General features: G+C 40.0%; 1 protein-coding gene across 1 annotated transcript; it reads right to left on the bottom strand.

Annotated features, from left to right (window-relative positions):
- Positions 1-678: 678 nt before the first annotated feature.
- On the bottom strand, positions 679-27,735 carry Egln3 (egl-9 family hypoxia inducible factor 3). Its single transcript, XM_046427488.2, has 5 exons — positions 27,063-27,735; positions 6,970-7,089; positions 5,264-5,400; positions 3,148-3,221; positions 679-2,278 (listed from the first exon to the last, which is right to left on the bottom strand). Exons 1-5 carry the CDS (start codon positions 27,417-27,419, stop codon positions 2,247-2,249), a joined length of 720 nt encoding a protein of 239 aa, XP_046283444.1. The 5' UTR covers positions 27,420-27,735; the 3' UTR covers positions 679-2,246.

Below are 27,735 nucleotides of genomic sequence, written 5' to 3'. Positions count from 1 at the left end.
TAAGTCATGCTACTGGAACTACACAACACTCCTTCAGAATAGTATCACTATTGTTCTCCTGACATTCGTAATCATAGAGAAAATACAGTCACAAGATTACAGAATATAAAATTTCCTAATAAACAACCTTCCTTCTTTCTTTTTCTTTTTCTTTTTTTTTTTTTTTGGTACTGGGGATTGAACCCAGGGTCACTTAACCACTGAGCCACATCCCCAGCCCTTTTTATTTTTTGAGACAGGGTCTTGCTAAGTTATTTAGGGCTTTGCTAACTTGCTGAGGCTGGCCTCGAACTTGCAATCCTCCTGCCGCAGGCTCCCGAGTTGCTGGGATTACAGGTGTGTGTCACTACGTCCAGCCCATTCTTTCTCTCTTAATGAGTTTTTAAAAAATTGGTTCAAAGGCAGAATGTACTCTGTCCCATCTGAAACTATTCTTCTGTTATTCCTAGAGTCCCAAGATACAAAAGGGAAGAAATGCTATTTGAGCAGTTTTGGGATTCATAGTGGTCAATGAGTGACTGGTTTGGAGATTAAACACATAGAAAATGACACTATGGAAAAGCATTCTAAAACTCTTAACCTAAATTTATAAGTCAATAGTGACAGAAAGGTGTGTGTGAAAATTTTTGTGAGCCCTTCCTGCAAAAGATGGAGAAATGAATCAAACCATTACAATACTAACAGAGGAGACTGAGTTTATTCAACAAGTATTTACTGAGCCTTTACTATGCACCAGACCCTATTTTAGGTGCTGGAAATATATTGCATTGATTAAAAACATACAAAATCCCTGTCTTCATTGTGCTTACACTCTAGAGGAAGGATACAAGACATTGAACGTAATAAATAAGTATATTACATAGTAAGTTAGAAGGTGATAAGTACTACGATAAAACAAAATAGAGCAGTTGTGAGAATGAATGACAAGTCTTACGTAGAAATCTTCCAAAACCATAGAAGGAAAAAATTTATTTCTTGAAAAGACTAGATATCCATGCCCAACCAAAGAAAATGTTTCTGAGTCTTTAATGTTTACAAGATTTTCAAGTAGGAAATTAATGGGCCTTTAAAAATTCAAACGTAGAATTGAAAACTAGGAAGGGTGACTTTCATAAAATAGGTGCTCAACGCAGAGTTCCTGAAGCACTGCCAACCACAGTGGATCTGAGGAGTCAAGTTGGCTAAAGAAAGTCCAGTAGGGACACACAATGTAAAAGAACTCAAATAGCTTTGAGATTTTTTTAAATTTCCATTTCCTCTTGACAATGACACCCTATCCTTTTTTATTTTGTTAAAGAAGGGTGGGCTCATTAAAAAGGAAGGAACACTGAAAAAAAAAAGAGAGAACACCCATATTTCCGACTCCATCTTCCTTCTCAAACAACTGTTCACACTGCACACACGTTCACTGTCTATCAACAGATCTAGCTCTCTTCACACTCTTTTCAGAGGCTAACCCTAAACTACCAAGTAGACTTTTGTCCTCTGATTTAAATTCAAATTCCCAATCCAACAAAACAATTAATGTCTAGTTTGGGCCTCTGGGTAAGTGGTGTCTCCAGGTAGAAGGGAAAATAAAGAATGAATGGTGATATACTCTTCAATCAGAAAATCATTATTTTTAGCAAAATGGGACAGAAGCATAAAGTCCAAATTGTAAGATAAGGAAAAAGGAGTGTCTGCACCATGGGACACTTACAAATCGATCACTATGACAGCAGCCCTTTCTAGAGGTCATTTTTCATTGGGTTGTAGTAATTCTCCAGAAACTCCAACAGCTCTGGATTAACAACATCTGGAAATGGTTCAGATGACACCAATTTCTATCTCCTTCTGTTCAGGCTTCAGTGATGTCTCTCTGTGGCGTATGTCACAAATTGGTTTCTTTGCAAACCTCCTCCTTTCAAATCAGGAAATGTAAATAAAGTGCAAATAAAATTCATTTCTGTGCTCCCAGGGTCTAGTTTTGATAGCCAGTATCACCAAATCTATCAGTTAAACTGCTGGCCAACGAGGATGTCTGCAGGTCTTTCTGGAGTTAGCAAATGAATTCATCTGGAGAAGACAGTCCAAGAAGTCCTGGCAAGAAAACATGAAGTACCACATACAAGACAGGGATGTGAGGGATGCAAGCAGTAGAGGGGAACTTATGGTCAATGAAGAGGTCATCTTTGGATCTCAACTCTTAAAAGAGAATTCTGGAACCATTACTAAAATGAACAAGGCCAGCAGATTTCAGAGCACAGTCAGTCTTCAGTAAGGGCAGATTCAGTTTTCCCTGGGTTGGGGACAGAAAAGAGAACAAAAAAGTAGAATGTCAAATCTGTTGAATTTTATGTCACAAATGTCACCAAAAAAGTTCCAGTAAATACTTCCCATTTTATAAAGCAAATGAAGCCCTAATAGAGTCTTGCCAAAAAAAAAAAAAAAAAAAAAAAGGCAGTCTTCTTTGGAGTTTGATGGGTATATAGTCCAAATGGGTCACAAGCTAGGCAACATTACATACATTTCATTATTGTAAGACTTCTTAAGAGTCTTTGTTTAATATGCAATAAATACTGTCACTCTTCAAGAGAGGAATACAGTACGTAAGCATTTACCATATTTGGGGGGCCAGAAGTTTACCTTTTCTTAAACCAACGTGTTAGGATTAATGTTTTAGTGCACCATATTTCGGGGAATGCTACCTTACAATACTGGTTGGAGGGGACAGAAATGGTGTTGTCATGTTCAATTTATATTACATGGATCCTGCTTTTAAATTGAGTCACAGTGCCACACTAACATAATAAATTAGCCATTTTAGCTGGGTTCTATTATGTTTTATTTGTAATGTATCAAAATCATGGACCAAATTTAATATTACCTATGACTAGTTAATACTGACAAAAGTTAATTATTTCTATTGATTATAAGCCATCATAGAATTGGTGGGCAATCTCAGGGAATGCCCTTTGTGTTTTTTCTGATTTTTCCAAGAGTGCTAAATCCAATGTTTCAGGATTAAACCCAATAAGGTGTCATTATGTAGGGAGCTAAACCACAACTGAGATTAAACAGAGTATATTACAAAATATATAAAATTAAACTCAAGGATTGACTTGATCAAAGGTCACAGGACATTATCAAACATGTACTACCACGTACTAGTTAAATTCCTGAATTTCTTTTTGGCTTCTGCCCTTTCTTCAGCATCAAAGTACCAAACAGTCATAGCATATCTGTAAAAGATAAGCAGGTGTAAGAAAAGACTACTTCCAAAAAAAACCAAACTTACTGTAAATCTCACATTAAAGTCACTCATGAAACCAACATGTAAAGGTTTACCTATTATGAGAAGTCTACCCCAATTTTAATTTAAAATTAATTTCTCTGGTTTCAATTCTGTTTAAATGCTTTAATGAAACACATAAGGATGCCTGGTGTGGTGGCACACACCTGTAATCCCAGCTACTTGGGAGGCTGAGGCAGGAGGATTGCAAATTTGAGGCCAGTCTCAGCAACATAGCGAGATTCCATTTCAGCATAAAATTCTTAAGGGCTGAGGATACAGTAAAGCACTATTGGGTTCAATCTCCAGTATGAGGTGATGGGATTGGGGGCTGGGGGTCCTGTCAACAGATCTTCTTTCTCACGAATCTCAGGCTCTTAGCAGAAAAGACAGGGAATTAAATATGTAACAACAAGGAAATGTGACCTATATGGAAAAGACTGGAAATGAGTCATTCTGCTAAAGACTGGGAAACTCAAGCTAGTGGGGAGAGAACAAAGAAAATAAGGTAACAATTGAGTGAAGCTTTGAAGAATAACTTATTTAAATGATAGGACAAAAAAAAAATCTTGGCTTTCTTTCTTTAGTTTGGGACATTGAGGCAGAGATTCAATTGAATAGCAATACCCTCAAGCTTTCTATTGCATTCCAATTAATTTGCCTTATCCTGTCCGAGATAGATTGTAACAGAAGCCATTATTTCATGCTTGGGTTTTTTAAAGGTTTCCTTTTGTAATTATTATTCACTACAGCAATTTCTATAACACTTGATTTGTTTTCAAGGGCTTCTCATACACATTTGCTAATGTCCCTGTGAAGTCAGTCACCATGGGACTGGGAATAACCAGAGAATTCTACCACATAACACAGGGTCCAATTAATGTACCCCATAAAACAAGCCACAGGTAGACTTCTGTGGTAGACTTCTGTGGTAGAGGTGATTACCTGCTTATCTAGAGCTCAGTCCAAGCTGGCATTGAATGTGGAACTCTGGAGCTCAGATGGGTGACTTCTGAAGGGGGATTAGTGATTTTCTCTGAATTAGGCTTATTAAGGTTTAGTTCTTAATAAGAACTAAAAACTCTCTACCCAAACTCTCTGCCCCTGCCCTCATCTGTTATTCTTAGCACAGGCTACACTCACATCACTCCCATACTGCCAGATCTTTAGCTTCAACCATAAATCAAAGACAAATGAGAGACAGAATTAAGATTTTTACCAGGAATTCCTAGATTAATACTAAACAATACAAAGTTGCTCAGTTATGCTGAAAATCTTCACATCTGTATGCTAATAAAAAAGATTTTAAAACCTCTAATTGTTGAGACATGGATATAGCTAGTCCAACAGGCCAATTTTATGCTACAGAAAAGGTAAAAAGGAAAAGAAGTCAGAGCAAATTACTTTTAAGTTTCTCTGCTTGTGACTGGCAATTTGTAAAGTCATCTAAGGTAACCACATAGAACTGCCTTTATTTGATATGGAAGGGGTACTGAGAATTTAATTCAGGTGTATGTTTTGCCGCTGAGCTATATCCCCAGTCCTTTTTATTTTTTATTTTGAGACAGGGTCTCATTAAGTTGCTTAGCACCTCACTAAATTGCTGAGGCTGGCCTTGAACTTGTGATCCTCCTGTCTCAGCCTCCCAGATCACTGGGATCACAGGCATATGCCACCACACCAGCAACATTTAAGTTTCTAAAAGGGGAGGAGAAAAGGAAATAAAACAAAGCCAGTGAGAAATCTAGAATCCTATGTACACACACCTAACAGAAAATAATTTGTTAATATTTATTTCAAACCAAAGTTTGATTTGTATACTACAGAACCCAAAGTTTCTCCTTTAATTTTTATCACTCCAAATAGGTTTACCTATCAGCTTTGGGGTGTGGTCCATCCCTTACATGCACAGAACATGAGTTTAGAGAGTTCACTGGGAATTAGACTTTGTACAACAATCCCCCAAAGAGGAATCAGGGCCCTGGCTATTACCTGGTGGCATAGGAAGGCTGGACTTCATGCGGGTTCCTGCGATCTGACCAGAAGAACAGGAGTCTATCAAAAATGGGCTCCACATCAGCTATGAATGATTTCCCTTCTGGAAATATCCGCAGGATCCCACCATGTAGCTGAGGACCATAAGAAGGTAGATCATTTCCTGGCCACATGTACAGTTTATCAACAATAATATTTTTAGCCCCATCTGGAAACAATGCCACTTTCTAACCTCCATTCCAAGTGTGTTTTATCCCCTAATTTTTACTTTCTTAAATTTTATTTCAAACTTAGCTAGAGATACCTTATGTACCTCATAACTAAGCCTTCCAACCTCCACAACCATAAAGCCCATGGTACTATTAGATCTTATATAGAATTGCCACTGTATGTTTTTGACCTACCCAAAACCCTAGCAACATCATCTGGTTACATCTAATATTAACAACTTCCTAAGGTATTCATCACATGTAACTTCCCCTTCAATAAGAATTTATAGCTTTCTTCTCTGCACGCCTCACTCCTATCTGACCTCATTAGTTGAATGTTACATGCTTTTTTTCCCTGTACTCTCAGACTACCTGTACCTGTACCTTTTATGACATACATCACTCTTAAACTGCTTTTTTCTTTTTTCTGATGTATACCCAATCTATCCTACTAGAAAAATCACATTCTCGGTATAATGCAGGCCTACCACATCAATGTTCCTCCACAGCACAATACCTGACACTAGCAGAGACACAAGTATTTGAGGGTCTCATACTTTGCAATTTACTGTTATTGACTTGATAACTGTACCCATAGCAGCACCCATGAAGGTTCTGAAAGAGAGCTAATGGATATATTCCCACCATGTTAATAAAATAGGGAGAATAAGCCTCTTTACTGATTCATTAGTTTCCCAGGTTTCATTTTTCTGACTTTCACATAAAATATACTGCTTTATGATAGCCAGAGTCTGCCCTAATGAACAGGAAATGGACATGCAGAAGGTTCAAAAGCCAAATAAGCTTGAAAAATTCTCTGACTTCCCAGACTCCTAAATCATGCTTAACTTTCAGAGAACACACAAAGTCCAGACGAGTGTGTGTAAGTGTAGAACCAGACTTCATATCTCTCTCTCTCTTTTTTTTATACAAAAATAAGCCACGTAGCCTTGGCATTCACAAACCATAGTAAGCCATGGCAAACGGCCACCAAATGAGACGTATCACTCAGCAAAAGAGGATTGTGTGGGAAATCTCTCTTGGGGATCCTACAGTTCTATTTTTGTGGAATTCTCTCAATGTTGCTGCTGGAAGGGAAAAGTGTATATCTTACTCTGTTCTGAGAGACATATCAGCTCTGAATTATATGGAAAAAAACTGATTTATAATCCTCATATTAAATTACCTTCCCTTCATCAACTACTCCCCACACTTCAATAATTGCCCCCACAAAATTAAGTTCATATGCATTATTTTTATGTCATCAACTATACTACTAATTCCATAGGTGGGGGGAGGGAAAGCATAAAGGAGAAATAGAAAAGATTTATCAGGAGGCAATAGGGCTATTAGGAACTCAAAACTCCCCCCTGAGTTACATGAATTCTTCTCCCATTTGGAAGTCACATGCTCTTTTTTCTGAATTCTTAGTCCACCTTATCTGCACCTTTTATGACATATAACCCCACATGCACTGCCACTGTTCCAAAGTACCTTCGCATCCCAATTCTTGTTCAGATAGTAGATGCAGGTGATACAGCGGCCATCACCATTGGGGTTGTCCACATGGCGAACATAACCTGTTCCGTTGCCTGGATAACAAGCCACCATTGCCTAGGGAGAAATTCCAAGGACACGGTTAACAAAGCTGGGCAATCCTCCCCTCCTACTGATAAACAGACAAGCCTCCTTCTGTGATATATGACATTTATGGGTGGTCACTAGATTCTTAATTGCACGTATAGTACATAAATTCAGATTACAAACAGAAGATCAAAATATTAATCTTCAGCATGTAAGATTAACAGGCAAGTCACACCCAGTGGAAGATGGTCCAACCACACCCTTACAGTCCGAGAATGTTTTAAAAGACTTATAACCCATCTACCTCATCATTAGGATGACCCACATTTCTGTAAAATTCCTTAATGAAAATCCAGGTTCTGGGTTCCCATCCTCAACCCACCCACAAGATCAGAATCACACGTGTGGAGCTTAGAGATCGGGCCTGGTTACTGAGTATTGCTGAATGGCAGAATCGTACTGTCTTATTTACAAATAGACAAATCCAAACACAGAGGAGGAAAAGGGTAGGCTTACTCAATACAAGGTTGGGCCAGAGGAAGGCAGAAGGGTCAAGAGGAAGCTATGTCCTAACTTAGCAAAAGCAGCCCAGGGAGATCCCTTTCAGGGAAAAAGCTACACATATCTTTTTTTTAAAATTTGAGGGGTGGTACTGGGGATTGAAGCCAGGGGCATTCTGTCACTAAGCTACACCTAGAGCCCCTTTTTGTTTTTTATTTTGAGACAGGGTATCACTAAGTTACCAAGGCTGGCTTGGAATTTGCAATCCTCCTGCCTTAGTGGGATTACAGGTATGTGCCACTGGGTCCCCAACACACATCTTAATATGCACTTCTTAGTGGTTTTCTTCTTTCTACTGATAATTATCAAATCGAGTGATAATCTGAAGTTCTCTTCCTTTGTCTAAATGCTACCTGTATCAAATCAGATAGAGAATAAAGCAGAAAGCCATGTCAGAAAACTTACTGAAAATTACTATTTGAGAGTTACTATCAGAGGGTAAAAAAACTTCTAATCGTTTCATGAAAAAATTGTAACAGAAAGTGGGGGGCAGGGGAGCAAAGTACAAAAGCCTTTTCTTTTCTTTACAGGACACTACTATATTTTTAAAATATGTTTATAGGGATTCAATATGTGCAGGAGATTAGTGAATTGGTAATATAAAATGAGGGCAGAGAATTTTTTTTCCTGTTCACTGATGTATTCTTAGCACCTAGGACAGTGCCTGACACATAGATGGTGCCTATTTAAAATTTGATGAATAAATCAAATTTGGCTCTTTCCCAAAAAAGTATGCTCACATTCTACCTAGATTGATAGGTCTTTCTGCCATTTTAAAAAACCTACTTTCAGGAAGAATGGAAGAACTTTGGATTGAGCAGAGGGGAGTGAGGGGAGGGGAGCAGGTAGAGGAGTGGGAAGGACGATGGAATAGGATGGACATTATTACCCTATGTACATGTATGATTGCATGAATGGTGTGACTATATCATGTACAACCAGAGAAATGAAAAGCTGTGCTCCATTTATGTACAATGAGTTGAAACACATTCTGCTGTCATGTGTAACTAATTAGAACAAATAATTAAAAGAAAAAAAACCCACCTTCAAACATATATGTGGAGAAACAGGTCATAATATTCTCTGATAAATGGCGGGGTTGCTTCATTGGTAAAACAACCAGCTGGGAAGAGCATCAAACTGATGCAGTAATAGTTCAATGAATCAGTTTCAATGCAGGTCATTGCCAGTAGTAACTAGGAAACATGGAACTAGGCATCTCACACATTATGTACTAGAATAATCAGGCTGAATGGTAATCTGGCTTTACAATGATCTTAAAGCTTAAATCACCATATCCCCCACACTTCATATCCTCAAGCAGCTAGCCATCTTGCCTTTGAACCTTGAAAATGTTAATGCCATGTCATCCATACAGCTGAAGTTAGCCTGTTAGCTTAACATCTTTCCAAAGATGGGATTTTGAGAAGACTGCAATAAAGATTTAACAAATGATGGTACCTCCAAGTAAAAGATGGCTTAGAGAAAGAGAACTGGAAACAGACAGAAATGATAGGCCTAGTTGGAGAGGAAGAGATAAATGAAGTCATCCATAATGAGTAGGGAATTACCCATCCCTGGAAGCAACTATTAGGATTATAAGAGCCACAACTGAGCCAATAATGAAAGTCACTTAGGCCACAAACAATTACTGGCTAGATTCCCTATCATCTCAGCCTCCCCCACTATGTCTGTCTGAAAAGAAAAAGTACTCCATCAATGCTATAATCTTATATTCTTAAACAGCTCTACTCTAAGGAAAAGGTCAGTGGTCTGGATGTCTGCCATCTAGTGCACTCTGCAACTAACTGTGTGATCCCAGGCTCAGTTTCTTTCCTATAAAGAGGGGCTTAGCTGAGCACACATAGTGCATGCCTGTGATCCCAGCCACAGGAGGCATGGGTAAGATGATTACTAGTTCAAGACCAATCTCAGCAACTTAGCAAGGCCCTAAGCAACTTAGCAAGATCCTATGTCAAAATAAAAAATTAAAAGATCTGTGTAGCTTAGTGGTAAAGTACCCCTGGGGTCAACCCCCAGTATCCCTGCTCCTCCCCACAAAATAGAAGGACTCGGGTTACATGGTCTTCAAAGTCCAAAAAGAGCTAAGACTTGATCTATGCATCAGCCCCAGGAAAAGCAAGATTCTTCAGGGAATTCTGAAATGCTTAGTTGCCTCAGAACTCAGCTTAGATTAAAAAAAAAAAGAAAAAAGAAAGCATAAAAGTACATCCGCTACTAATTGCTGCACGTATAAAACACACATAGATAAAGAGCTAGCACAAATCTAAAGAACTTACTATTAGGACAAAACCCCTAAACGTAAGCAAACATTCTGATTGCTTAAGGGAGACAAAGGGACCATTTTTCTGGCCAGAGCCAATATTCACCCTCTCTCCTTGTTCCAGAAGCCACATGCATCATGTTTGTTACAATGGAAGGAAATTATTGTGAGCCTCAGTGGGCCTGTTGAAACTACACTAGCCAATTGTATCAGTGAGTTTTTGGATGAGTGCCATAGGAGATGGGTCTCACCTCAGGCACATTCCCAACTATCTGCTGATCTCTGACAGGGGCTAAAACTACCAGGCAAAGGATGTGCTAAGAAGCAAACCACACTTAATAAATAACTAGTCATTTGCTTCTGAGCCAATTTGTGCACGGGGCAGTAACAAACTCCGGAAGCTAAGCAGCTCAACTAAGTTGCTATCTAAATCTCATCAATCCTGGAAAGGGACCTAAACTGTATAATGGAAGAAAAAAGCTTTTATGCTTTATTGTTAAAAGAACGGAGCAGGAGTAATTTAATGATTATGTAACCAACATGGCAAGCACTAACACTGACATCCACCAGGAGGATGTCTTATTACAAACCTTTCATTTCTAAAACTTCCTGACTGGATTACTATTTAACTTAGAGAAAGTTAATAACACAATAGTGTCACCTATAGTAGCATATCCAGTGTAGTCCGATTGTTCTAATTCTTGGAAATGTTGATGAATTCACTTGTCCCCTTGTGCATCACCACTCATTCCTCTGGCCCCTCTGTGTACCTGTCAGGCCCCCATCCCCAGAGGCCTCTCCATAGCTCTGTAGCAACAGGAAATGAGAAGAGGAGTGTACCAGGTATTCCCAGGCCGGCTTCAGATCAGAGATATGTGCTCTAGACATCTACGAAGCCAAGTTCAAGCAGGAAGTATGCATGTATTCTTTAAAGATTTATACAGATATATAGAATCATGACCATCCAAGTCCAAGTATCAGATTTGTTCCCTAAATGACACTGGTGGAAAAGAAAACAGTGATAATTGTGAGTTGTTGTTAGTGAACTGACTTTATAAAACTGTATCTCGCTCAAGTTCAAAGATAAAGCCGTAAAATAAAAGTCTATGTTTTTCATTCCAAGACTGAATGAAAATGTTCCTGAAACAGAATGTTCCTGAATGCTGTTAGTTAACCACAGCTTAACTATAATATACAAACCACTGAAAAATTAGCACCAGCAACCTCTACTGTCTATTCAGCAATGATGATCATTTTTTCAGACCACGGGTGGGAAAGGGAACATCTACCCTCCAGTTAGACTTGTACTTCTCTAATAAATTATACAATCCCCAGTGCCACAAAATACAAAAGCAACAACAACAAAAAATCATACCATGTACTTTTGTGCAAGTGTATTTTACATTACTCATAAATTTGGAGTCAGATTTGCTAATAGGAATTGATTTTGAACCAGTTATAATAAAGTGGCATTTCGTGCAAATTTAACTCAGTAAATTAAAACATCAAGTGCCTCACTTTACAAAATTTGCAATACATGAAAATCCATTGTCTTACGTTTGTCAAGAATAGCATAACTTTATGGGGCACAGCAGCACATGGCTATAATCCTAGTCAGATGGATGAGGAAGAGAATCACAAGTTCAAGGCCAGCCTAGACAACTTAGCAAGACCCTTTCTCAAAATAAAATAAACAAGAAAGAGTTGTGGAGGGAATAAAAGAGACCATGCACCTTCTTTAGCCTGGAAAAAACAGCCAAGCAACTCATCACAGTGGAGAAAGTAATAGCTGAAGTTTTCTAGCCAGACATGAGTCTCATTTATATTCAGGTGCCAGCAGGCTAGGTGACATACTTGCCAATGTTTTCAGTCTGAGGGCAGAGGAGCTGAAGGCTACACTTCCGGGGACATTTTTCTGGGTGATTTGTGTTCAGCAGATCTTGTAACACACATATTGAATGTGGACAGCGGGCAGGGCAGTCCCATGGTTGCATGGCCTATGTCCTTCATTCATAAAGATGCCTACTGAGGTTCAGGGGTCCCCTGGTAATTCATCAAGGTGGGGGAGGGAAACAGAGGCACTGAATGTGCTAGCAGCAGCTCTAAAATTGAAATTATCTCATTTAAAAAGTAAAGCAAAAATACAAAACCCTTAAGTATCCAAACTGCTATATGCAGGCATCCCACAGGAAAGGTCAGAGTAGGAAAAAAATGAAGAGGCATGATCTTTGCAAGTTTTGTTCTTAAAAAAAAATTAAAGCCAAATTAAGGCCAAATGTCAAATTACCTTATTTTCCATTTGGCTTTGACAAAGAGAATTCCAGAAATCCTTTGCAAATTAATTCCAGAGGGCATGAAAAAAACTAACTGGAATTGCTGCATTAGCCTTTTGTCACCTTCCTTGTTCAAGGGTTTGTGATCTTCAAGGATACCCTGTGAGATCCATTGTCACTTAGATAAGTTCCTATAATACATGGTCACAAGGCTCTTTACAAAATGATAGCAACTGTGCAAATCTTTCTCCAAGGTTCAAGAAAATGTCACCAACACAAAGTTCATACTTGCTGCTAACTGGTCCTGTCTATTATACAAAGTTGAACATATGAGCCAGATCTCGATGTGATGATCCAATGGCACTACCTTATGAAGCATTAAAAAGTGCTTTAGAATTTTTATACTTTCATTCATATACATAAACATTTCATCCCGAGACTGGGAAAGAGAAATGAGTTGCAGATAATGTAAGGACTTTAGAGAAAAAGATAGGAAACTGCTCAAACTGTCATTTGCTATCTTAGCATCTTGCTTGTTATCCATGTTGTTAGTTAAGATTGAATCTAGCTATTTCCTTCCTTCTAAAGCCTCTAGTTAGAGATTGGAGGAAAAAAATAAGGGGAAAATAGAAAATATACTTTTAGAGTGGTCAATAACATGAGCTGCGTCCAGCTACCACATTCCCTTTCCCAATGTTTTAGCATCTCACCAGACAATTTGAAAGACTGCTAGACACTCAAATCTGTCAGGTTAGTAGTTCTTCCAATAAACCCCAAATTATTCATGAAAACGTTTTCTACCATTCTATTTCCACAGTAAAAACTACTTCCACCTCGTTTGTCCAAAATCCACACTACAAGTAACTCCATTCCCTGAATCTATAACCCAGAATGTTGCTATACATTAACCTCACCTCCCAGCGTAGAACAGTGCTCACCATGCCCTTACACCTGAATTGTGTAATAATGTGGGGGTTTCTGTACTTCTGCAAAGGAAGTCATAACCGACACTTAGTTACTTTGGTGAAGTGGGTCTGCCTGCTCTTCCTTGTCAGGCAAGAGTACTGTGACTAGAAGGGCAGAGAATTCACCATCTTCATTTTAAAACCTGCCTTCAGATGAACTTGGCCCTTACTTCCGGATCATGCAAATAAGCATCAACAACTCTTGAGATTCTGAAGTCTTCAATTTAGTTGTGTTGAGTCAGTGACAATATAAATCTACCTCAGCGCAATTGCTCCCACCTGCAAGAAATATACATATCCCTCCACCTGAACCCCCCCAACACACACACACACACACACACACACACACACACACACACAATCTGCACAAAACTGCAGAGTATTCCCAGGCCTGTAAAGTCTATCTGTACTAGGTCAAGATTCCTTTCCAGAGAATCCTACACTTCATGCATAAACTTCTGATTAAATCACCCTCCCCCAAGCAGCCTCTAAAACTCTGAGACCAGGAATTTAAGAGACTATTGTCATTCCTTTCTCAATTAATTCCTCTCCTTGGAGGGGATTCAGCCAGAGCTCTGCAATTAGGCACAGTAAACAGGCCAGGCAACATCGACATATCAATACAGGCTCTTTGGGTTTGGGAAAGCCGCCCTTCCCGTGGAGGCCTGGCTCTAAGCCAGCTGGGTGACGACTGAGTGACAGGGCTACGTGCGCTTCGTGAGGGTGGCAGCCAGCCCACACCCGAGCACACCGCCAGGCAGCCTGAGGAGGGAACGGACACTGGGGAGCCCTCCCCCTCCTCCCCCATCACTACCCCAGTCACCAGAGAAATGTTTTCAACAGGGACTTCCTCACAATTACAAAATCAGCGAAAGTCAGTCAAAGCCAGGGTTGACGACATTAAATAAGACAGGCATTTAACCATGTCCTTTCTGATGCCTTTCACCAAATATTAACAGCTGACACTTCCTGAGAACCCGTGTAGCCTGGTGGCACACATCCCTCTCTAATTGCCTGGTTCAGGGAAAGGTGAGCAGCGGCCATGTTCCCTGAGTCACACTGCTCCCAAGGCCTCAGTGGAAGTCATTAACCCTGGAAGTTATCGAACAGATCTAGAAGTTTTCATTATATAGAAAAGCAAATTCATAAGTAATCCTTAAGGCAATGTGGGGATAGGGACTCAACAACATTTAACTTCTTTTGATAGTGAGAAAACAGGCTTATCAGAAAAATACAACTTCACCTGTAGATCTATAGAGACTTTGAGCATAATAGAGAAAAGGAATGCTGTGACTGCAGAATTGTCAAAGGATTAAGTGTGGATCTCTTTACATTTCTCATCTGAAATTACTTCTAAAATAGTTGAAGGAATCTACGATAACTTAAATACAACTAGTAAGACAACACTTTACTAGTGGATAATATCTAAAAGCATGGTTACCAATCAAAACATGTCATGAAAACTGTCTTGAAGCATATTGTTTAGACAGAAGAAACCTATATTTGCATTTCAGCACTGGGAAAAACGTATCTGCTGAATGAAAGAAATAGTACATAGCAAGTCAAGCAGAGACTCAAAACTCATCAAACAGCAACCATTCTTATTTGCTCAACAAACACTTATACTGTGCTTACTGAGTGCCTGACATTGTTTTGTGTGCTTCATAAAATACTGCCTCATTCAATCCATAACAACCTCACAAGGTGGGAACATTTTCTCCACTTTACAGATGAAGAAAGCGGAGGCACAGGAGGCTGGATAACATGACTTTTCAAACCCAAATGGTCTGGCAGAGGAGTGTGAGGCATAAGTCATCAGGCCATGCTTTACCAACAGTTTTGTAGCATCTAACATTAGCCTATTTATTCCTATCCTATTTTTCTATTTTTTGAGGGAACTAGGATCTCCACTTATACTGGAAGTACAGTTATCCCTTAGTCTTCACCTGGAGTTGGTTCCTGGATACCCCCCCCACCACCCCTTGCTCAGATATCAAAATCCATGGATACTCAAAATCTTTATACAAAACAGCAAAGTATTTGCATATAACCTACTTACACTCTTCCCTATACTTTAAATTATCTCTAGATTATTTATAATACCTAATACAATGCAAATGCCTTACAAATACTTTTTATATTACATAACTGTGAAAAAGTATATCCACGTTCAATACAGAGCCAATTTTTAAAACATACTTTCAATCCACAGTTGGTCGAATCTGAAGATATAAAGAGCCTACTTTATTTGATTCACCCTTTCCATAGTGATAGAAAATCATAAAATGCAAAAAACAAAAACAAAAAAAAAAAAAAACACAAAAATATGAAAAAACTGAGTGGACCTGAAATTGAAGCTATGAACTAAAAGCTCCAAGGGGGATATTTTAACAAGAGCCAGAGGCAAAGGAAATTGACCCTGAATCCTGCAGAAAAGCACTAGTGTCCAAATTCTTGTCTGTCCAACTTATTCCCACTGCAGGGCCAAGCTCAATCCCACCGTAAAAACTCCACAGCCTCTGCTAGGCTCCGCCCGCTTCATGTACAGTAGGTCAACAGCCTCCATCTTAAACCCAAGGCCAGTCCACAGGCTGAGCTGTTCTTCCCTCCCTGAGGTCCTGCAGGAGGAAGTCAGCCCTTCTCTCTAGGTCCTTCCTTCATTAGATCAGGTCAACACCAACCAAGGCTTTCAGACTTGTTTCAAACTCAAGATGATAAATGGCCAATGCAAAATAATTCTAAAAGGAAATACAAAAGCATATTTCCCCTGGAAAGAAAAAGAGCAGCACCTGGTAAAGGAATCCCCAAGATGGGATCAATTTTTCCCTGTGCAGCCACAGTGCTGATTTAGGAGACATCTTAACTCTACTACTACCACACTAATTAGAATTCATGGGATACAGAACTTTCTAAAGTCACGTTAATTAGAATTCACTGGATACAGACTCACTAGCTTAGAGGAAGGCTGAGATCCAGAAGGCCTGTTACAAGGGTAGAAAGTAGAAGACTTTTGAAAGAAATGTCTAAAATCTATTATGGGGGAATGGAAAGGGGGATTAGAAATAAAGGCAAGCCTGGCTATGAACATGGGGTGGGGGGATGGTTAAATGTTCCCCTGCTCCTCAAAGATGGCCATGAGCCCCATTTTACAAATTTGGAAACTAAAAGAGTGATTTATTGGATCTTATGGAACCAAGTGGATGAGCCAGAATTCCAAACCCCACGGTCTTTCCATCACTAAACACTGCTTCTGAAATATCAGGGGGAAAGTCTTATTCAAAAACAGGAGTTATTATTTCCAGAGGGAACAGGAATGATATTACCTTCTTTCAACTTCAAAATAAGTAAAGGTTCTCAAATAATTCCCGACTCACCAAACACAGGCTCAACCCCGTAAGTGGAAAATCAAAGCCCTTCGTGCCCAAATAGAAAAAGACAAATGGCAGCCATTTAACCACTCCTACCTAATCATACCTTTGACTCCAATCAAGCTGAATTCAATTTGTTTGTCAAGTTTCCCCCCAGACCCCCACAGCTCATCCTTCTCTAGCCTCCTAAGGATAGCCATCTTGCCCTGGAGGGCCAGAGACCACTTCAGGCTCCTGTATGATGTTTCAAGTTAGCACATAATAGATGCTCATGATTTAGAGAATCACCTGCTCACAAGGCACTACTTCCCATTTGGGATCCTCCGAAGTCACTGTGATTCCTTCTCATTCTTTCTGGGGTCTTCAGCTCACACCCCTTGCAAGACTGTTGGATTCATGCATGAAAAGGAGCAATAACTTGCAGTCATTCACAAAGATTTTTTTTTTCCACTCCACTCACCACAACAGGAGGGAAACAGTTCCAAATTTTAAGTTTTCTGGTACAAATAATAGAAACATAATGTATGTGTATGTTTAACACATGGAGAGATTTTTTTTTTTTGAAAAAATGTCCCAAATAAAAAACAAGGGGAATTTTTAGTTTAAGTTTTAGCAGTGAGTAAGTTTTGGAGCTGTTCAACTGAACTCTGATTTTCTTGCTAACAGAAAAATTATAGGGAAATATATCACCATCCCTATTTAGCTCCTCTTAAAGCATGAACTCCTACTCAGTGGTTCTCAAACTTTAGCATGTATGAGAACCACCTGAAGAATTGGTGCAGCTCTGATTTAGATTTGGGAAGAAGCCCAAGAATTTGTATTTACAGCATGTTCCCTGCTAATAGTGATGCTGCTGGTCTGGCCTCTGAGAACCACAACTATTCTGTGCCAAAACCAAGAGTGGTTGTGTGATGCCTCACCCTCAATGATAAAAGGCTTAAAAAAAAAAAAGTTACCGGTACTAATTAATTTGGAGAACTGAAAGCAGGCGTGTAGAGCAGGAAGTGAGAGAAATTTGTAGGGCAGTTTCTGGCAGAAGCTTTTCAGGGTCATTCCTAAAGCTGGCAGGAAACATTCTAATTGTCACTTTTTTTTTTTAATCTTATTCACTCATTTATTTTCATTTATTTTAGGATCGAACCCAGTGCCTCACACATATCAGACAGTGCGCCACCACTGAGCCACAACCTCAGCACCTCCAATTGTCACTTTCTAGCATCACTGTTTGGTGTTGGGCTATGCCTCTGGGGATTGCTGTCTTGTCAGTTCTGGGGTCTGACTGTAGGTATGCATTTTACTCTCTCCAGGAATCAAATATGAGGCACCGAAAGCACAGATGGAAATCTAGTCTCAATTTTCATTTAATTCCTTAGAATCCTGGAAATAGAAACCATATTGTGCTTATGCTGTAGATGGAGAAAGGGGGCTCAGAGAACCGACTTGCTCAAGATCACAGTAAGATGAGATAAAATATAATGTCCATTCTCATGCCTAGTCATAAGTATTGACCAAAGTTAAATTAAAACAGAAAATAAATAATTAAATCATCCAAAAAGAAGTGGAAATCGAGGTCCTGAGATGTTCCTTGCCAGGGGCTGAGCCAGGATCAGAACCTGGGGGCTCTAAGCCTCATGGTCCTGGGCTTTTCTTGCTTCTTTGAGTCAGACTTATAGAGGAGCTGCTTTATATATGAACTATGTAGGAGCTGCCAGAATCCCGATGTGACTCTGGTACTTCTAGGGTAGACCACATAATTTCAGAACTGAAGAAAAAATTTACAAAGCTAAGGTCCTCCTTTGGGATGATATGTAAACACTCGGCATCCCATTAGAGACCATTCTGCAAACTCATTACTTTAACATTTTATGGCTTTTTTTTTTTTTTTTTTTTGATGCTCTGGCATCCAACAAGCATCTTTAGGGTTGGGTTTTGTCTTTGTTTTTGGTAGTGGAGATTGAATCCAGAGTGCTTTACCACTGAGCTACATTCCCAGCCCTTTTTAGTTTTTGAGACAGGGTCTCACTAAATTGCTGAGGCTGGCCTCCATTCAGCGATCCTCCTGCCTCACAATCTGAGTCCATGAGATGACAGGCATGGGCCACAGTGCCCAGCTAAGCACCTATGAATTTTAAGGGACTATTCTAGGCAGTAAAAGTATATGCAAAATGCAACAGTCTCTGCATTCAAGGAACTTCTAAATCTGTGAGGCATAAAGTAAAACAGGCAAAGAAAGAAATGTGCTAGGGTAGCCTAGACTGAGCCACCACAGAGTTCTAGGGAACAGAAAAACTTCATCAGATGGGCACTAGAACTTACCATACCTAGCAAATCATTTTCTAGCATTTCAGGAACCGGGAGGGAAGGAAGGCAGTCAGCAGGAGAGATTAAATGTAGAAAGGTCAGATGCGGTCAGACGTGGAAAACTTTCAGTGTGTCACCAAGAAGTTTACAGCGTTGCAGGCAGACAATGGGGAAGGAGCATGGTTGGTTTGTGTTTTGTTTTTAAGAATGGAGACTGCGTGATTAGAGATGGGTCCGGACTACTACACTCTCGCAGAACCACAGAAGATGGATTACAGAGAGAATGAGACCCAAAGGCAGGTGATTTATGGTTAAAGCCAATCTCTTTTAAAAACTTTCTTCCTCGGGGTTTTCTACTAAGAAGGAGAAATTTTAGTTGAAAAGAAAAAGACAAAACTTGAGGTTTCATAATGAACCTAAAACACACATCAGTGAAAAAAGCACAACAGGCCAGATTTTGACTAATAATACTACATATTCCCACAGCGTTCAATACTGTGTATTTTAAAAGCATTTTGCTGCGCCATTCCAGTCATTCATATTAACCCACAAAGTGATGAAGATGAAAAAATAGCTAGCCAAAAACAACTCACCATGATTGCATGGGAGGGACTGAGATTTCTGGTTAATAGTTCCCAGAATTGTCTGGATGGATGAACTGGATGGAGGGAGGGGCACAGGTGACAGGTAGAATTCTTTGCTCTCTGTCTAGACAGCACAGAGCGAGCTCTTGAAGGTGTGCAAACTGTCTAAAGCAACATGTCTTTACTACATTTCCAAGCAATGCTTAAATAGAATATTATCCTGGAAACTTCAAAACAACTTCAGTGTCCCCCATTAGAACCAAAAATAGATGGCGCTGACACCTAGAATTCAGTTTCCCATTTTTGTCTTCTTCCCACTGGCAAATAATCAAGACTACTATCATATTCTTTGATTCTGTGTTTGGAGATTATTTTTATGGGTAATACTTGGTATTTTTATTAACAGTACTAGATATGAAACCCAGGGACATTCTACTAACAAGCTACATCCGCAGCTCTTTTTAGTTTGTTGGGATAGGTTTCTGCTAAATTACCTAGACTGGCCTCGCAGTTGAAATCCTCCTGCTACAACCTCCTAAGTAGCTGGAATTATAGGCAAATGCCATCACGCCCAGCAACAGTCAGTATTTTGGCCTCATTCTGAAAGGAAAAAATATATATTTTTTTAATATGAGATAGACACATTCACTCCAGAATTTAAGAAATGTTATCACAGTACCTTTCTAAAGAATAAAAACTTGTCCTGACTTATAAGGATGTATTGACACTGCTTTGAACATAAGGGACATTTATAGCAAGTAGGTACCAAATAAATCCAATACAAGATCTGAAAGAGTGCATTATACAACAGCAACCCATGGGTATTTAGCTGAGGTAGGGTTGGGGTAGGGAGTGAAAAATATGTACATATAGTCACTACCAGCTCACTAAAAACAAGAACAGAAAGTCATCCACAAATCAATATCGAAAGAGGATGCAAAATTAAAGTAAGTGTCATAGTGGTTTAAGTTAGAAATAATTGAGAGAAAGGGGATACAAATTCTATGTATAATTAACCAAGCTAACTAATCTTGCTTGGCAAACAGACACTAGCACTGAATCTAAGCCAAATCAATGGTTCCTGGCAATCTGCCAAAGCTGAATTCCTTAGTCTGGCATCACAAAATGATTTGTCTGTTGTATTTACAATTCCAATGCCTCTGGATTCAGCTACCCGCTGGGCACCCCTGGCAGATGCCCAGCAGAATACATCTGAACTATCATTACTGTCAGAACATGTGCATTTGACAAACACCAGAGAAAAGTGACGTGCATTTCTTAGAACAATATCAGCTAACAGCTACAAAGTGCTGATACAAAAGAATTATCAAGTCTGTTGCTGTAATAATTAACACAAAATTAATAGCCTTGTTCATAGTGTCAACCTGTAAGGTGCTCCTTGGTCTTCAATGGGCACAGGTTAAAATGTCATTTATTTACCCAGGGCCACAAAGTTGAACCAAAAACAGAGGCCTTGCCAGACGGAACAAACATAACCCACAGGTGAGAAGCCTCTGCGCTTTATCCTGAAGTACACATGACACGGATGTTTGGAGATGCTTCTCACAGGAGCTCTGCTCCTCATGGGGTGGGTGGTATGGAACTTCCCCATGTCCACTTTCTGGCCTCTTCAGAGGTGTCTTCCACACATGGTAGGTCTCAGGAGGGGTCATAAGATGCAAGGCTGTTTGCTATTTATACAATTAGAAGTTTTCCAGTCAGAGTCTGGAATCAGAGTCTGGAAAAGTTTTGCTTGAATATGGTCAGAAAGTGAAATAATTCCCAATACCCAAAAACTGAATACAAAAGTAGGCTATATAATTTCCACCAAAGGGTATTTTTAAATATTTAGTCAAAATTCTATTCAAAATTCTCACATAAAATGCTAATGCAGCTGACACATGGAACAGCACGAGCTAGTGAAGGCTCTTCTCTGTGAAGCACCTGTTCTCAGGCCCAACACCTACCCCAGGCCCTTCTCAAGACCTGCTTGGGGTATTTTCTCTCTAAATATAAAAACAACTGATGAATGACTGAGAGATTGGGTGGATGTGATTTCTGATACCTCTCTGACTCTAACAGCCCTTACTATTAAAGTCCTGGTTACTTATACTGATCATTTAGTTTTAAACAATAGAGAAATTATATAAAGCCCAAAGAGAAAAAATGACTAATGAGCCCAGAGGTGGACTTTTTCATTGGGGGGGGCGGGGGCAAGAAAGAAAGAAAAAAAAAAAGCCAGCAAGAAAAAAAAGTTGGTGACAACTATTGTACCATACTTAGCTCTCAGCTCACTTCTTCAGGTGGCTTTAGAGTCATTTCCCTCCTTACTTCCCCCATCCAAGTGCACATCTACCACAGTTCAAGGCAATTTAATGGTTTGCAAATTAAATTGATAACCCCTAATTTCGGGCTTTACTGCAAGCAGATAAGGGTGTGATTAAGTGGCCAGTGGCCCAAAATTGAGCAAAAGGAATGTAAATTAAACACACACACACACACACACAAACACAAACACACACACACCCACACACACACTCACCACTCTCCCTTCTTTGTTCCAAGTGTCATTCAATAAAATAGAAGAAGAACACCATGAAAACTCATCCAGCAAAATGCCTTGCTTCCCTGTCACTGGAACTGTATTCCATAAATTATTTCCTTGAATTAACTTCCTTCCTTCAAGAGATAAGTTACCTTTTATAGGAATCCTTATAAAAAAAAAATGTTCAGAGGTTCAAACAGTGCCTCAGTCCCTAAAATACCTTACTCACAGACTTTTGAAGATTTTAGTTGCAGAAATATGGCTATGGTGTTCAGACCACAAATTCTGTGCTCTGAGAACTACACCTCTCATAGACTCTGGCAACCCTATTTTTGTGACATATGACTGATTTTATGTGCCTCCCACCACCCCAACCAAGGCTGATAGGTCCCATGAGCCAAAGTGGGACAGTCAGACTCTCTCCAAGGCAATGAAAATATGAATTCTGTAATGTTAATCAAGCCTCCATTCACCTGGAACTGAAGGCTGCACTGGCTATCATAGGGCAGCCATCTGATTAGAAGGAGAGAGGGGAAGAAATAAGGTGCACAAGCAGAGAAGCAAGAATGGAGGCCGAAAAACTCAAAAGAACTAACACACCAGATGGCCTGAATCTGAAGGACTTTCTAGTTCATGGCTCCAGTCTTCTGAGAACACTGATTGCCTTTCCTGCACTTGGATCCTGAGAGACATCCTAGCCCATGTTTGCTTAAAGTAGCTTGCAACCAGGATAAGTTCTAACAACCAGAATATTCCTAACATCACATGAGAAGGGTGGGCCAAAACTGTTACTGTTCAACGGCACCTTGTAATACCTTTTCTTTTATTCATAAACTTTTTGTCCTTTAATAGTCCTCTAGATTGGTTCCAGGAAAAAAGACTGGTCCATCTGTTCACAATGCAACCCTCAGAACATCACTGTCCAGAGACACCTTGGTTAGGAATCCCAACATCCAATGTTGTTAATACTTTTCCTAAAAATAATAAGAAATACTAGCACAGGAGTCCCTTTCTTCTTAGATGTACTCAACTGACAGACATCAATATTTTTTTTTTCCTGTTTGGTCTTTTCGTAAAGTTTAAGAATTAGTCAAGTGTGCACTAAAGGTTCCTAAAATTCAAAGGTATATATGAATATACTCACTGTTGTACCCCCAGCTCTGAAACAGTACCCCACAAAGTATTACTCCCTCAGCACCTGCTGAATACATGAAGGGGTAAGAAGTGGGAGAAGATAATGGCTAAGAGTACAGACTCTGGAGTCAGACGGATCTGGGTTGGACTCCCACATTTCACTTAAAGCCTTTTAACAATGATGAAGATCAGAATTTTACTAAGAATTTTATGTACATTATCTATTTAATGTTTCTTCCTCTCAAAAGCTTTCTGGTAAACAAGTCATGCGGGTCAGCCCCTGTAAGCCCAGCTACTCAGGAGGCTGAGGCAGGAGGATCACAAATTTGAGGCAGCCTAGGCAACTCAGTCACACCCTGTCTTAAAATATAATTAAAAAGGGCAGAGGACGTAGCTCAGTGGCAGAGTACTTGCCTAGCATGCACCATGCTCTGGGTTCTATCCCAAGGACTTAAAAAAAAAAAAAAAAAACTTTAAATATTATCTTCCCCCATTTTTACACTTGGTGAAACCTAAGCAACTTACTTAAGGCCACGAGGTTTAGTAACTGGAAACCTAATCCCCTATCCCCTTTCATAAACTGCTTCTTACCACTTTGAAACCCTGGGCAAATTATTTAAGTGCTCAATTTGTTTAAGATTGTGGTTCTGAAGATAGTATTTGTATAGTGCTTAACACGGTACCAGACAGCACAAACTACTCAATAAAAGTTTTTTGTTATCATTAGAGTTAGTAATTGGTGAGTCTACACTGAACTGCTTCAAGCAGAGGGAACTTTTGGTTCTATAAATTACACGTTCTCTGGAAAACAGCCATTTACAAGATTTAGGCAGCCAAAGAAAAAGAGCAAATTATAACCAGTATTTATCTTGGATATAGTCTAAACTCTCCAGGAGGGAGTAACTAACCGATAAGAAATCCTTTGCTAGCATGAAAGCAAGGATCATACTTGAAGTTAGGGGGCGCCATTTTGCAGTGCATTATAGAAAACCACTCCCCCGAGTGGGTCTTCAGCACCCTGGGTTTTTTTTTCCTCCAACAAAGATTAAGTAGATAAATTCTGACCAATAGTAATTTTTTGGCAGGAAGTAATTCTTTCATTATTTCAGTTTTAGGTCCAGTATATATTCTTGCTTATTTCTATTGCCTTTGCTATGTATTCATTAAGATATACATTACAGGGCCGGGGTTGTGGCTCAGTGGTAGAGCACTTGCCTAGCACTTGTGAGGCTCTGGGTTCAATCCTCAGCACCACATAAAAATAAATAAATAAAGGTACTGTGTCCAAATACAACTAAAAAATAAATATTTTTAAAAAAAGGGACTGCAGATGTGGTTCAGTGGTAGAGTGCCACTGAATTCAATTCTTCATACATCAAAAAAAAAGATATACATTACATTATTCAATGACCTTTAATAAGAGTCCAGCAAAAAAAAAAAAAAATTTAAGTTCATTAGGATGTATGCATTCCTAAGTATAACCCCAAGAAATCTAAAGTACTTAAAAAACAGTTGGTCTAAACTACATGTATATATTGACAATTGTTGAAACTGGGTAAAGGGAACTCATATTAGCCTCTACATTTGTCTGTTTGAAAAGTTTAATAGAATGCTACAAATAAGTTTAAAATATATGTACAAATTCTGTCTTTTGAAAATTTACCTTTTACTGAAAACCTGTTTAAAGGATACAGCAGGAAATTGGGTCTATGTACATCACTACTCTGGGAAGCAGCCCAAACAAAGGACTCCACTGAAGGAGAAAAGCCAGTAAAAAAGAAAAAAGGTTACATTAAGGTGAAACTAACATATAGCATACAGAATGGGTGTTTCTCCAATGCTTTAATAATGAACTTTGAATACAAGACCCAAGGTCACAGACTTCTTTAGACAAGCAAACCAAACTTTAAAAAAAAAAAATACTAATTGCTCAAGCTTGGTTTGTGTCTTGGTTCTAATTGACCAGGGATTACTCCAACCTAGAGGTGATTTTTCTAAAGACAGGAATGAAGAGCTTTGTGCCAAAATAGCCAAAGTAAAGCTGGAATCTGGGTGTGGCCAGATGTCTTTTCAGCAGGCAAGATGAGTTTTCTCTATCTCACAGTCACCTTCTGACTGGGTCAACTGAAAAGTTATTTATCCACCCAGAAGATAACCCATGACTGAAGAATCATATCTAGAGATTTTTTTCCTTACCCTGACTTACACAGCATTTTCATTTCATTTGAGTTAACTTCTCGCCTGAAACCCTATCCTCATCAATTAAGACAAAACTAGATAAAAATATTTAACTTTCAAATGTTAGTGACATCATCATTCTACTAGTTGACTTCCTTCAGAGCAAAACTGTGTTCCTAGAATGCTGGGGTGGAGAGGGGTGGAATTCCTAACACCTGAGTTTAGAAGAAACTTTCAAAAAAAAAAAAAAAATGATAAGCCATTTGCTCTTCCAGGTTGAAGCAATAAGCACCTCCACCACACTAAGGCTTTCCCTCCCCCTCTCCCTTTTTCCCCCCTCCCCTCCCCCTCTCCAACCCCTGGAGAACAGCAAGGTCATTCAGTGCAAAACAAAACTGATCAAAAGACAAATGACTTTCTAATCCAACACCACAAACCCATGGAAGTAAAAAAAAAAAAAAAAAAAAAACTTCAACAGAGTTCAATTCTGAACTTTTCCCAAATCAAAGTAAAATTTCGAAAGCAACATTTTCTTCTAAGATTTACTCTGTGTCCATTTACTACTATGCTTGCAGATCCTTGTCCTCCTGGTTAGAAAGATAGATAGCAATCCATGGCTGCCCATCCCACTCACCCATCTCAACCCACTTCATATTTTCAGTCTCATTAAGAGTGCTCCTCTCAGCTTGTGGGGAAAATGAGATAATAGTTTATCACAGGATAAACCTTAAATTGAGAAATATTACATTTATTGTCAAAGGATGGTACAAAGGTGAGTGTTCATTTTTCCTCACATGCTAGTATGCTCTCTGCCTCACTGTGCTTAAGGACAAGTTTTCCATCATTCTGAGCGCTCCTTGACCAGACCATCCTAGGAGAGCATGAAAGAACTGCCACTGGAAAACTGGCTGGACTGTCATTTGAAGGAAGAAAGACTGAACAGCAAGACTATCCCAAAGTAAAGTACATGCACCAACATCATGATACCTACATGTTGCCAATTTTTGTCAATCTACTGTAAATGTTTCCAAGATAAATTACCACCCAAGCAATCAATCATTTCCCACTATGTGTACAAAAATATGCTTTCTACCCTGAGACACTTGACCATTCTCAAGAGCACTTAGCTGGTTGTTTTGGGTGGATTTTGCAATTAATTGATAGAAAAAGGAAGGTGATGGTGTGGAGCCCAGCAGTAGGAGTGAATTTTCAGTCAGGTAGATGGTCTAACAGTATCCTGGGTTCGAGAGGTCAAGGGCAGCACTGAGAGGGAAGAGGAGTTCTAGCCTTTGACATGTCAGACTCTTCCTTCTCACCCCTGCCAAATTCCACAAACCCAACTGCCACAAGGCAAAATCGCAAGTGACTCCAGAATTCGGAGTGCTGTTGTAGCAATCCCTTCTGACCACAACCAAAGGATTAAGTGGCTACTTAAGTAGGCATTTAAGATTATGAGTACATGTGTGTCTCTAATATGCTTTCGCTCATTTGGATCTTTGAGAATCTTCATGTCTTAAAATCGGACCAACAGCCACAGTTGTTCTGTTTGTATCACCCACCAGAACAATTATTTCAAAGTCAACAGAGGTCATCATAATGATACACCTGAGTCCCTTGACTTAACATGGACTTTCGCTCAGAGGATCTGGGGCGGGAGAGGGAGATAAGAAAGGATATAAGAGGACAAATCAGGATGACTTTTTGATTAAAAACCAAAGTTCACTGCAGCCCAGCGAGGGCCACGTACAACAGATTCGGAATGCCTCCGATTCCCGCGGCAGCTGCGGTGGGGCGCCCGAGCGCGTCCTACCTTGGACCTTTCCTTGACGTAGTATTTGCCTAGCCGGCTCCCGCAGTACAGGACCAGCCTGTCGATTAGGGACAGGAGGAAACTGATGGCCTCGCAGCCCTCCTCATTGCCCCCGATCCACGTGATCTGGTCGCCCCGCAGGTGCCGCTTGGAGACTCCGGCGCGCGGCCCGGCCAGCTGGCCGTCCCGCAGGGCCCCGTTGTAGTGCAGCTGCTTGACACGCTCCAGGACGCAGTCTCCCACCACCTCGCCCAGGAAGTTGTCCAGGTAGCAGAAGCCGACCTCGTGTAGACAGGGCACTATGTACTCCAGGGCGATTTTCTCCAGATCCAGCCTCATGATGTGTCCTAGAGGCATCTCGCCCTTAAAGCCGAGGTCGGGGACCCCCAGGGTGCACCAGAAAAGGGAGTGGACCTAAGAAGCGCGAAGCCGAGGTGCGGGGCCCGGAGTTCAGCAACCTGCAGCGGCAAAGGTCCCCAAGCCACAGTAGCGCCAGACACCGGGGAAAGTTGTTCACAACTCTGGGGAAAAGGGATCGCGGCTCAGGGACCCGAGAGAGTACTCCAGGGCGCCACGACCAAGGGCCGGACTGGCCCGCGAGGAGTCGGAGGGCCCCTTTTGGAGATGACTAGCCACCACTGCTGCGCCGGCGGCCGGAGGCGGGGAGAGGGTG

The sequence above is a fragment of the Marmota monax genome, unplaced genomic scaffold (assembly GCF_021218885.2).
Source record: "Marmota monax isolate L192 unplaced genomic scaffold, Marmota_monax_Labrador192_F-V1.1 WCK01_AAM20220418_F8-fsc00222, whole genome shotgun sequence".
Lineage (NCBI taxonomy): Eukaryota > Metazoa > Chordata > Mammalia > Rodentia > Sciuridae > Marmota > Marmota monax.
Note: the sequence above shows the minus strand (reverse complement) of the source record. Positions and strands in the feature narration are given on the sequence as shown.